At 39.8% G+C, this 13,200-nt stretch overlaps 1 protein-coding gene across 1 annotated transcript in view; it reads left to right on the plus strand.

The window, feature by feature from the left end:
- Window positions 1-10,228: 10,228 nt before the first annotated feature.
- Window positions 10,229-13,200, plus strand: part of CLUL1 (clusterin like 1) — a 32,903-nt gene continuing 29,931 nt past the window's right edge. Inside the window, exons 1-2 of the mRNA XM_058556851.1 lie at window positions 10,229-10,334; window positions 11,442-11,590. Of these exons, the coding sequence (XP_058412834.1) occupies window positions 10,229-10,334; window positions 11,442-11,590 (255 nt within the window). The remainder of the gene's footprint in view (window positions 10,335-11,441; window positions 11,591-13,200) is intronic.

Genomic DNA, 13,200 nt, shown 5'->3' on the forward strand with positions numbered 1-13,200 from the left:
ACTGAACTTTATTCTGTGGACAATGAGAATCAACTGAAGGGATTTAAATATGGGATACCATGGGGGTCAAAAATACTTAAGATCCTTGCTACTCAAAGTGTGGTCTAGGACCAGCAACATTGGCATCACCTGAGAACTTGTTGGAAATGCAGAATCCCAGGCCTCGCCTAGACATACTAAATCAGAAGGTGATGTCTGACATACTAAATCAGACAAGATCCCAGGTGGTTCATTTGCATGGTAGAGTTTAAGAAGCACTGGTTTAAAAGATCCCTCTGATAGGAGGGTGGAGGATGAATTTGAGGCAGGTGAGACAAGTCAGAGAGAGGTGGGGGGCCTAAAACAGGGCAGCAGTAGGCATGTAAAGGAGGGAACAAATATAAAGGAAATCAAAAAGGAGGATAATGCCCAGTACAATGCAGACAATTCCTAGATACTTTTTTTAATTTTTAATCTTGAAATAATTATAGATTCACAGGAGGTTACAAAGAAATGTATACAGAAGTCCCATGCACCCTTCATCCAGCCTCCTCCAATGTTAACATCTTATACAACTATAGTACAATATCAAAACCAGGAAACTGACATGGATACAATCCATAGTGTATTCAGATTTCACCATTCAGATTTCATACATGCACTTGTGTGTGTGTGTGTAGCTCTATACAATTTTATCATACATGTAGCATTGCCACCACAATCAACGCACTCAAACCATCATGTTACCTCTTTATAGCCACATCCATCCCCCATCCCTAACTCTTGGCAACTACTAATCTGTTCTTCATCTCTACAATTAGGGTATCTCACGAATGTTACATAAATGGAATCATGCAGTATATATCCTTTTAGGATTGGCTTTTTTCACTCAGCACAACTTCCTTGAGGTTCATCCAAGTTGTGTATATCAATATTTCACTCCTTTTTTTGCTGAGTAGTATTCCATGGCATGGATGTACCAGAGTTTGTTCAACCCATTGAACCCATTGAAGGACATTTGGTAGTTTCCAGTTTGGGGCTATTATGAACAAAGCTGCTGTGAACAATTATGTACAACCTAGACACTTTTTGAATGAATGAATGAGATAGAATGGATAAGATTTAGTGACCAGCTGTGGAGGGATGAAGAGTGGCATAATTAGTAAAAAATGAGCCCCAATGCTATGAGCAAGTACTACAAAAAGAGTTTACTTTGTTTCATATGTGTATATATATTATACGAATATATATATACTTTATTAATAATCAAATAGTATCCTTTTTAAGATAAGAATTTAAGATAAGCAAACTGTGAACTTAAAAATCTAAAGTAAAACTTGACAACGTGAAGAGAGATAATAGCTCTCAGTACCATCATTTTAAATATTTAAGTAAATTTAGAAATATGTTTGTTGTGATTTGGCATTTTAAAAATTCTGATGTTTTACAAATTCTGTTTTGTTAGTTGCTTGAGCCTGTATTCTGTAACGTGCTATTACTAAGACGCACTATTGTATCACAGCTTTCCTTAAAGTCTTTTAAAATTAGTTCTAATTTAAGAAAGATCATTCTACACAGTCAGAGAAAGTGTCAAAAATAAAAATAATAAAGGACATGTTTCAGGAAAACATGCATGGCATTACATCATCTACTTTAGAATAATTCCAGAATAGTTTCCATTTCTTTTTTTCTTTTTTTCTTTTTTCGTGAGGAAGATTGTCCCTGAGCTAACGTCTGTGCCCATCTTCCTCCATTTTGTATGTGGGACGCTGCCACAGCATGGCTTAATGAGCTGTGCATCAGTCTGCACCTGGGATTTGAAAAGCAAACCCTGGGCTACGGAAGCAGAGCACACAAACTCAACTACTATGCCACTGGACTAGCCCCTTGTTTTGTTTTTTATTCTACTTTTTAATGAATTTACACATTACCTAAAATGTTCTCTAGTTTTTATGCCTTCTGGGATCACCCTTTCCTTCAATATTCAAATAAGAATAATTCAAATCCTCACCCTGTGCATCATAAGAGGAACAGTCCCCTTTCTCAGTTGGTATTTGGCACCTCCAGCTCTGAGCAGCTGCCCCAGAATGTTCCTCGGTCAATGTCCTCCCCTGAAATGATGCCACCACCACTGTGCAGACCCAGAGGTGGAAGAAGGAAAGCCACACTCTCCCCTCCCTTGTCCCAAGGGTGTGCATAGCCTGACTCCTAATGCCCCACAACCAGGCTTGATTCTAGGGGAATACAGCACAGAACAGGAAACAACTGAAGACCTCATTGGCATTTCTCTGGGGCCCAGTTCACCTCCTATGGCCCAGTTCACCATCCAGAATGCAGGCATTCAGCTTCCCCTCAAATCGCAGTTCTTTCTTCACAACGTTTCTTTCCTAAGTCACAGGGCCCACACCTCTGAGACTCTGGCCCTCTCCCCAAGCATCAGTCCCACTCCCAGCCTCCTCACCATCCGCCCACCCCCCCACCCCCACCTCCCGGGCAGGAGAAGCCAAATCATCAGTCAGCTCATCACAATCCAAGTCTTCACTTCCTCACCTCAGGCTCACTCCAGACTAACTGCAGGCCTTCCTTTTACACATCCAAAAGGCTATTGGAATCTTTTCTCAAATAAAAGAGATTTTACTGAAGGCTAGAGATTAAAAGAAAAAAAGATTATAATAAAAATAAAACATTACACACACACACACACACACACACACAGAAATAAGTTAATTTTAGGTTTGGTTGCCACCAGAATGTTCAGACTGGGAATGCTCTTGGACATCTCGCTCCTTAGCCTTCCCCTTCCCCTTCACCCCTCCCCCCGACCTACCCATGACAAGGCCAATTTACCTTCAGTTTCCACAACTTTGCAGTGTTAACAGAACATCTATAATAGTTTTAGTAAGTCTTCTAAAACTTCTCTTGTACCATTTCTGCATTTCTCCCAATCGCCTCTTCATCTACAGAGAGTAATTAGGATGTAGGGAGAAAAGAAAACAAGTCAACAGTGATGCCAGGTCCCTGAAGTTTTGTATGACTCTGGTTCGTTTGTCAGTTGCGCAGTGCAGAATGTGAACTGCAGTCCCTCCACTTGAGATACCAGGGAACCACCACCCATTATAACAATCTAGGTGTGTTGTCTTCTTATCCCAAAAATTTGCAGTCAGTACAAAAGAGGAATTCTTTTTTCCATACAGAAAAAGTCCTATTTGCTCAGATAAACTCAACAAGTCAAGTGATATATTCTATTATTTGTGTGCTCCTTTATTTAATTTGGACTTGCAACTACTTGGCCAATTACGGATCAGGAAGTAAGATTAAAATGTTACTGTACAACTGACAGAATGATTTATTCCAGAGGTCATTGGGATAGGCAACAGTTATCAAATACTTATGGTATTTTACCCATTCTGTTGCCATGGGGATTGAGAACCAAATTAAAACACATTTTCCAGAGTCATAATAACGTAGTCAGTATTAAAGAAAAATGTGATTTTTAATCATTTCACTTGTTTGCTCTGATGGTCTACCGATTTCTACGTGCTTGAGCGTATCAATAATAAAGCCATTAGCTCACATGGGCCTTTGCATTCCATGCGCCCAGACACAATACAGCATCTGGCTGTCTGCTTGGGTTGGCCACTGGATTGAAAGAGAGAGCAAAGTCTGGGATGATTCCCAAATGTCTGATCTGGTGACAGGGAGACCATGGCAGGGCGAGCTTGAGGAGAACAAGCTGGATTAGGAGCTGTTGAATCTGAAATCCCCATGGGCCATGTGGTCAAAGAGACAGCCAGCAGAAGGTTCGTATGCATGTCTGTGGTTCTAGGCCGCATCAGCCAAAGAAGATGCCTCAGCTTTTTCCCCAAGAACAAAATCCAGGGGAAGATAAACATCTAAGGGTGGCAGAGGAAGAGGTGTCAGGAAAAAGGCTGCGCAGGTGTCTGGTGTCTGGTAAAGTGCCTGGCACATAGCAGGCACTTGGCAAATATCGTTGAAGAGATTAATACGTAATATGGCCATCGGGGCCTGCAGTGGGTGGGATAGGCAAACAGACTCAGCCCATTCTTACCGGTAGCTCAGAAATGTGCCTGGAACCCAGAGGCTCCTGTAACATGTCTTGCCTGCTCTTCTCAGATCACCTTCTGGTCAGCACTGCGTCCATGTCATGTGCCCTGTCCCCTTCTTCCTTGGTCTCCTCCCACTTCTCCGTTTCTCCAGAGTCCTGGCTCAGCTCACCCCAGTGACCTATTCCCTCCGGTCTATGTCATCACACTCTTCAGAGTAGAGCACGTATAAGTATAGATTGCCTTTTGACCAGCACAGATTGCCTCTCACAGCATAATCGTGGTTCCTTATTGTCCTAAAAGACTGTCCTCCTGCAGAGGGGTTGCGATGGATAAGACAAAGGAGATTTAGAAGATGGAGAACTCCAGTGAGAATGGGGTGGAATTCAAAGGATGAAGGGGAAACAATCTCACCCTGCTACAAATAAAAGGGGCTGTCTGAGACGTAGGAGGAGAACTCAGAGAGAATGGCGTCATTAATACCAAAGAAGTAGATGCTTTACAAAACAGTTGCTTGTCAACTGCGCCAAATGCCACACATGAGGACAAGTAAGACAGGGGATAAAAAGTGAGCTGTCAGTAGCTCCTTGATGCCTTTAGCAACAAAAATGCCCATTGGCAGTGAGTGAGATCCAGGGCACTGGGTGGGGAGTCCATGAGAGGTGAGTGAGGGCAACATGCCCTGGCCTTCGTCATCTCAGACAATGGCACCCGTTGTGTCCACCCATAGCTCAAGCAAAAACCCAGCAGTCATCCTTGATTCTGCTCTTTCCCTCACCTCACAATCCAGTCCTGCCTTCAAAATAAACCCCAAATCTGACCGCTTCTCGCGCTGCCCAGAGAGCCACCGTGGTCTCTGCCCTAGTGATGAAGACAGCCTCCACTGGTTCTCCTCCTACCTTATTGTCCTGTGATCTGTTCTTCACACAGTGGTCTTTTAAAACCAGTCAGTCAGACCATATTATCGCCCTTTGTAAAGTCCTCCACAGTTATCCCATCTCGCTTTTTATTAACTTATTTTTCTTTGAACTTTTTTTTTGTGTGTGTGAGGAAGATCAGCCCTGAGCTAACATCCATGCTAATCCTCCTCTTTTTTTTGCTGAGGAAGACCGGCTCTGAGCTAACATCTATTGCCAATCCCCCTCCTTTTTTTTTTCACCTAACATCTATTGCCAATCCTCCTCCTTTTTTTTTCCCCCCAAAGCCCCAGTAGATAGTTGTATGTCATAGTTGCACATCCTTCTAGTTGCTGTATGTGGGACACAGCCTCAGCATGGCTGGAGAAGTGGTGTGTCCGTGCGCGCCCGGGATCCGAACCCAGGCCGCCAGCAGAGGAGCGCGTGCACTTAACCGCTAAGCCACGGGGCTGTGCCCCATCTCGCTTTTTTAAAAGTTTTTAATTTCTCTACACGATCTGTCCTTTTCTGCGACTTCCCCTAATATCGCACTTCCCTTTCCTCTCCCCGTGCCCTGCCACACTGGCCCCCTTCCTCTTCCTTGAGCCTGGCAAGTTCGCTCCCACTCTTGCACTTGCTCTTCGGTCTCTCAGGCGGGGCTGACTTCACGCACAGGCGACCTGCGCCCGGTGCTCCAACTGGGCCCCATGGTTGGTTTAGTGCTCTGCTGTTGTGGTCTTGAAATTCTTAATAATTTTTGAACAAAGGGCTCTGCTTTTTCGTTTTGCACTGGGCCCTGCAGATTATGTAGCTGGACCTGCTTTGAGGGATCATGTTAGATCGAAGTCCCTCCTAGAGAGGCTTTCCTTGACCACCTAGCTGAAAGTTGCCCCTCCCCGTCCAAATTACTCGAAACCACATTCCTCCTGTTTTATCTTCTTTGTAACGGCTTTCATTCTCTGATACGCTCTTGCTTTTGTACTTATTTGTGCATTGTCCGCTCTCTTCCTTTGGAACGAAACATGAGCGCCTAGTGAGTAGAGACTGTCTGTTTGTCCCCGCACCATCCTCAGTGTGTGGGATATACCAGGTGCCCAGGATACGTTTGCTGAATAAGCTACTCCAAGAGCTGAACTTGCTGGAAGCAAGAGAGGTACCATGCTGGGTGTAATGGAAATTTTAGAATGTATTTGGTATTTATATACAGCCTGATCAATAATTACATTTATGTGGTTCTTGTCTGTACAGATAAATTCTGGTTTCATGATGAGGTTAAGTGGGATGTAATTTTCTCATATTGTATTCAAGCTTCATCTTTTTCATGAAAGATTGTGAAGTCTGGATTCAGTGCCTACTTTTGCTGCCTATGTTATATGAGCCTAAAATAATAATTTTAGTTTAGTCTGAATTTTTTAAAGAGGTTGTTGTTCTGCCTTCCAATTACATTGAGCTCTATGGGTCAATAAAACATTTTCATTTGTATTAACTAAAGTGACCTGTTCAGCAACTCTATAAGAAAGATAAGGTAGCAGTAATGTTTTATTTTTCAGATCAATTCAACTCATTTATGATAATCAAACTGTTATGCAGCTTAGTGAGAATAGGCAAAGGATAGCCATGGAACTTGAGAGCTGGGAGTAACAGTTGAGGTTATTTCTTCCAATTATTTCTCATTCTTAGATGAGGCGAGAGTACCAGAGTGCACAGCACGGCAGGAGTTTTGATGGAACCTGATCTCTTACATCAGTGATCCTTATGTTACACCGTGGGTCCTTTCTATCCGCAAGTCAGTCAATCTTTGCCTGCAAAGGCAACAATTTTTAAAAGAGAATTTACACTCCACTTCTAAAATTTTGCTTTTTGATGTGAATCATGTCCTTTAAGTTTGTTAAATGAATGGTTGAATGAATGAGCAGAAAAAAGGAAGGGAAGGAGGGAGGAGGGAAGGAAAAGAAGGCAGGGAGGGTGAGAGGAAGGAAGGGAGGAAAGGGAGGGAGGGTGGGAGGGAGGAAGGAGGGAAATAGATCTAGTGAAATTAATTACTATTATAATCTACATAATTTACTTGGATCTTTAAGTTTTTGTCTTTTATTTTACTTCCCTTGTATATTCCCTCCTTATTTTTTATTTTTTTGGTTTTTTTTTGGTGGGCAAGGGGAGGAGGATGGCCTCCTGTTACAGTGAAGGGCCTTGACCAGAGTAACACTCCTGTCTCTCACTCTCCCAAGTGGGAGTAAGTTATTTGACTCATGGGAGAATCCGTTAGAACATGGATCTCATCAGTTATGGACGATTCATTAGGGATTCACTCTCTTTTCTTCCCTTTCCGACCTTACTGGTGCAAGACAACAAATTCCAGCTTGTCCACAGGAACATGAAGGGCTTCGAGATTGCACAACTCCAGGGACCAATGACATCATGTCCTGGACTTGGGCTCCACGTAGGAAACAGCACAAATGGTACGAGCTTCACTTCTCTGCCGAGTAAGTGTCCCAACGGGAAGCCCAGAGGTTGTCTGGGTAGGCCAGTGGCAGGGAGGGCAAATCTACTCCGTGGTGACGTAGCAGCAAGTCCGCTATGGCTACACATCTAAGACACTCTGTACCAGCAACTGAGCCTGACATTTTGTAGTGCATCCGTCTGACTCCTCTATCTATTTCTTGGTTGATACTGCATGCATCTTCTTGGTATCTTTCTTAAATAAGATGATCTTGCTTCTAGGTCTCCTTAGTTACCAACCAGCTATCTATAATATTTTATAATCCACTTCAATCTTGAAAGTAATGATGTCATAATTATGAAAGTAAATGGATTTGTATGAAGTATTGCTTATTCTTAAGAACAAAATGGCAGCTGTGAAAATAGATGAAATAATTAGAGGAAGAAATTATTTCTTTTTGAAAGCTTCAAGATATTTTAAAAGCAATTAGTACTAGTTAGCAATAAAGTTCTGTTCTCAGAAATTACACTTAAAAGGGAGAACACGGATTACAGAAAAAATCTACCGCTAGAGGATGAGCCACTGAATTTCCTAAACAACTGGTTCCATTTTCAATAAAATTTGGGATTGTTGAAAAAAGAGTGTGCAGATGCCAGCCATGATCTCAAATGGGCCCAAACTTGGACAACAGCAAACTAATGAGCAAGGGTTCTCGGGATCAGAGCAGCACTGGACAATTTCCTGTGACTGACTTTTCCAGAACTGCGCTCTTCTCTTCCTGAGAAAAATATCCATAGTGCTGCTTCTTCCATTGGCCAACTGGTCACCTCTCAGGATAGGACACATCTGTTTATAGGTGTGGACTGTAGTTGCTCAAAAGTGACAGGCTACTTAAAATAATCAGAGTTCAAGTTTTGCTCTGAGCTGATCTGTTTTCCAACAGAGCTAAGTGGTTTCCAACTAAAACAGAGAATTAGCGGGTAATCAAGACAGCTGAAATGGGGCGTGGGCTGGCCTTTGACTGTGTCTTATAATTGCCCATCCCAGTGTACAAGCAGAGCAGAGATAAGCTATAGACTGCAGGTTGCTCACACACAAGGACCAACCTCTAAGGGCCCCCAAAAGGCAGGTGGACCAGTTCAGAACTGTCCGTCTGACCTGATTAGAAAGTGCTGAGTATGTAGTCAGCATTGATCGGCTAATCCTGAAAAGCCTTCAAAGGGGGCCCAAGAGGATCTGGAGATTCACTAGCCAGGAAGATCTATCTCTGGAGATTCTATACCCGGCTATGATGACTAACAGCTGAGTTTTTTTTAGATGAATCATCAGGGGGCCACATTTTTAGTTCAGCTAATCAATTATGAAATTGTAGTGGGCCTGAAATACTCATCTATTGCATTATTTATATGCTAGATTTTATCACTTCATCTAGTTAAAATATGTTTGCAAATAGTCAAAAAATACCAAACTATGTAAATAATCTTCAAAATATTTTATCTAAGAGTTTACTTATTCTATTTCATATTATTGCTTGTTTCCAATCAAAGAAATTTGTTACCTATATGGGAATATACATATCATAAAATTTCAAATTTTAAAAAAATATTTTTTAAGGCTTTAATGTGTCCTATCTAAACGTGTGTCCAATAAAGTAACTCACGGTCCTTGTTCCTGGCCATATGCACAGCCCGCCCTCTAGCGTTTCTTTTTAAACCCAACCAAATTTTAAACCATATTCTTAATCTCGAGAATGTTAGGTTAATAGGATTAAGAACTGTATCATCAAATTAATAGAACAAGGCTAAATCCCTGACACGGATGAAAATTAAAACAGAGAAAAGTGAAGGTCCTTCCAGAAGCTGGTGGCAACCTCACTGGAGAGACACTGCAAAGTTAGTGGTAAATATATTGTGTTAAAAAGTTTCATTTGGTAAACAGGGTCTTAACAGAAAGAGAAGAGTTAGTTCAAATGATAGATGTAGATGTAGGTAAAATGTGATGACTTTGTAACTACTTGTACCGAGGTTATTTTATTATTATATTAAAAAGACATTCCAAATGTTGATTAAGTAATGGAGTTTTTTTTTTTCCAAATTAGCAAATATACATAAAGCAGATAAATATCCGCTTTGGGGAGGAGTTAAGGTAATCTAACATTTATAAATTTAACTTTATTAAAGCACACAATTATTTTAATTTACTTAACTTTTCCTAGTAAAGTTTAAACATTTGCATTTGGAATGTTTATAAATAATATATATCAAATTAAATTGAACAGGAAATTCATTATCTGAGAAGAAAAAAATTTAACTGTGCACTATTCATATATCTTGACGGGTTTTATAAGAATTATGAGAAAAATGTGTGAGGCTGTTTTGCTTTCATAAAAAAATAAGTGGTAAAAAAAAATAAGTTGTTAGCCATCTAGGTATTTAAAATTCACTTGAGGATTCATAATTTTGGAGAAAAAAAAATCCCTCTGATATATTTTAACTAAGTCTCTGTTTGGGGCTGTTTACTGTTGACAAGGAAATAAAATGAAGTTTGTATTCTGTGGGATTGTGATCCATACTGTTCATTGCCTCAAATTTCAAGTACTTCAGATGATGAGCTTATTTAACTGTCATAAAGAATATAAACAAAATAGAGACTTGGGTGTTTTTTTTTTAATTTATAGTCCAGTTTTTCTTGTCTCAGGCGTATTAGCATAAATTGTCTAAAGTCATAAAGAAAAATTGGCAGAAAAATGCTTTGGATCAGCATGTGTTTTCAATTGATGCCGACAGACACTAACCTAATGGAAGGCATTTGATGCCGGTTTATTTTTCCTTTGCAGTTACAGCGGGAACATGAAGCCACCACTCTTGGTGTTTATTGCATATCTACTATGGTTGAAAGATTGTCACTGTGCACCTACTTGGAAGGACAAAACTGTTGTCCGTGGACACCTGAAGGGTATGTAAGTTTCTTTATCTGCGCCATGTCCTGTTTGCGTGTCCTGCTGCATTTACAGTGATTTACAGTCGAGAGATAACCATGGCCATTACTGCCCTCTCATTTCACGGTGAGACGTTCTTGAGGCACTTAAACCAAGTAGACGTGACGCCAAACATCTGGATAAAAATAGAAAATTCCAATCGAGTGTCTGAGAACTTTCACGTATCCAGATGTTTGCTATCACATAGATAAAACTTGCCAAGTTTTTGACTGCATTTCATGGTATCATCCAGATGTTTGGTGTCCTCCAAGCACAATTTTAATGAACAGTGAAATTCTTTTCTAGCATTTGAAAAATTTAAACAATTAAAGTAATCTGTGCTGTTATTCCCCAGATAGTGAAAGAATGGGTTATAATGATGTTGAATCTGGTTGGTCTGTACTCATTAACTTACGACCTTTGCTTGATGATATATGCTTTGGGTACTTAACACTTAGAAAAATAAGTTAGTTAAAATGTTGATTTTTGGAGGTCTGTAATTAAATTTGGAGGCAAGAATAAGCTCCTTAGGAAGCCACATTGGCTATTGTGGAGAGAGAATAATAATGAATATTATACTCACTAAAGACTTATTAAAGGTGTATAAGAGATGTCCAGTAAGTTATTAAAGAATCTTGCATTAGATGAAATTTTTCTAGGTTTGATGCCTCCTGGGAAGGTAATTGAAGCTGAAAGAAAGGGAAATTGTTCACTGTGTTTAAGGTTCCCAGTTCAAAATTTTCTCTAATATAAACACACTTGGGTTTTAAGTGAAAGAAAAAAAATTAGATAAATGAAAACAGGCCTTGAGGAAAATGACAAGAATGAGGTTAAATGAACTCTGACTTGTCTAAGAGCTCAGCAGTGAGGAACAGAAGGTATCGTCCATGTGGCAGCTGGGTCCATGTGACAGCTGACAGCTAATTCATTATGATGTGCTTTCAGAGTTCGATGCTATAAAAGAACAAGTAAGCCTCTGTTTAGGGGACATGAAAAATTGGTGAACTCATTGTATTCTGATGCAGATACAGACACCTTGTAATCTGATCAGATCTCAAAGAAGAAAACTGCCACCTATCTTTTAGGTCTTTCCAAGGCTGGGGAGATAGATGTAGATGAAGAGGTGCAGGAGGCTTTGATTGGTATGAAGCAGATGAAAATCATGATGGAAAGAAGAGAGGAGGAACACACCAATCTAATGAAAACCCTGAAGAAATGCAGAGAAGAAAAGCAGGTACAGTCATTGAAAATAATATCTGTTCTGAAACATATCTGGACCATAAATATTGCACTTGTTAGGGCAATTGATGAATTACCTATTTTCCCTAATAATAGATTTTCTGGAGAGCAGCCCTTATTGGAGGAAAAGTTTGAAGGAAATTTTAGATTTCTTCAAAGAACATATTCCTTGTAGAAGAGGCCTTTGCAGGGCTCCAAACCCTGGGATTTCGGGGATTCGTCTCTGTTTGGGAAATGCTGCTTTATCCTTAGTCCCTTCTGAGTTAGGATATTGAGTCAAAAGTGTTTGGGGAGTTTTTGGCTAGATCAATTGTCTCCAAAGTTTTTTGATCTCCCATCCCCATTTCTGAAATATTTGTTAGCATTCACTCCTAAATATACGCATATTAATTTATTTATGTTAGGCACATGAACTGCTACCACTAATATCTCAAGGCACAAAACCTAGGGAGAGGTTCATCGTTAGCTATGGTAGATATAAGTCCATATTTCAAATAATCTTCTAGAAATTTTGAAATTTTTTTAGCCAATTGCCAGATTTGATTAGATCATCATATTTTTACTGTCATGTGGCCAATAAAGAGCACATAATAAAGAAGTATCAGCTCTGCCATTTGCTTCTTGTCTACCCAAGCTTAAATTATTCATATTTTTTAATCTGCTGGTCTTTTTTTTTTTTTTCAAGAATCTTTTGAAGTCTCCTGTCTATTTAGTGAGGGCTAGTTTAGTTAAAACTAGATAGTAAAAAAACCGTCATTTACCTGGGTCCTCTTAAACAGCAATTCATGGCAATCAGCTGCAAGTGAACAGAGACAGAAGAAGCCACTGTCAATGCTTCTGGAATGTGAAGGGTCCTCACGTGCAGTTGGCCTCATGCAGTGGCCTGACATAAGCACCACAAGAAACCACCAATGTATATGAAATAGTACTTCAGCCTGACCATTTCTTTGATTCACATACCTTTACTTAATAGCTGTAGTTCAAACTATGTATCTCACCAATGGAGAATACACATTGTATTCAAATGTCCGTGGAAGATGTTAAAAATTGTTCACGTTACAGTATAAAGCTCAATACATTTCTAAATTATAGACATTGCATGGCTCATGGTTTAATAGCATTAACCATTAACATGACACTCAAAACAATTACATTTTTTAGAACTTATTTTCCAACATTACCGTTAAATCAAAGAGGAAATCAAAACTGTAACAAAAATAACTTGGAAAATATTTTAAATTTTAACATTGAGAGTAAATTACTTTTAAAATTTATTTTCATTAAAAAGTTTTTTTAATTCTGGTAAAATACACATAACATAAAATTTACCATCTTAACCATTTCTGTGTGTACAGTTCAATAGTGTTAAGTACATTCACATTGTTGGGCAACCAATCTCCTGAATTCTTTCCATCTTGTAAAACTGAACCTCTACACCCGTTAAACAACTCCCCATAGTCAATTTTTAAATTAAAAAATACAAATAGAAGTTCTAATATTTCCTCCTATACCTAAACCTACAGACTTATAAAGCTGGGGCCACTGAGTTCCAGATAGCTGTTGGAATTCTCTTCACTTCTGAGCACTGTGGCCTCCAGGCGTCCA

Source organism: Diceros bicornis, chromosome 16 (assembly GCF_020826845.1).
Source record: "Diceros bicornis minor isolate mBicDic1 chromosome 16, mDicBic1.mat.cur, whole genome shotgun sequence".
Taxonomy (NCBI): domain Eukaryota; kingdom Metazoa; phylum Chordata; class Mammalia; order Perissodactyla; family Rhinocerotidae; genus Diceros; species Diceros bicornis.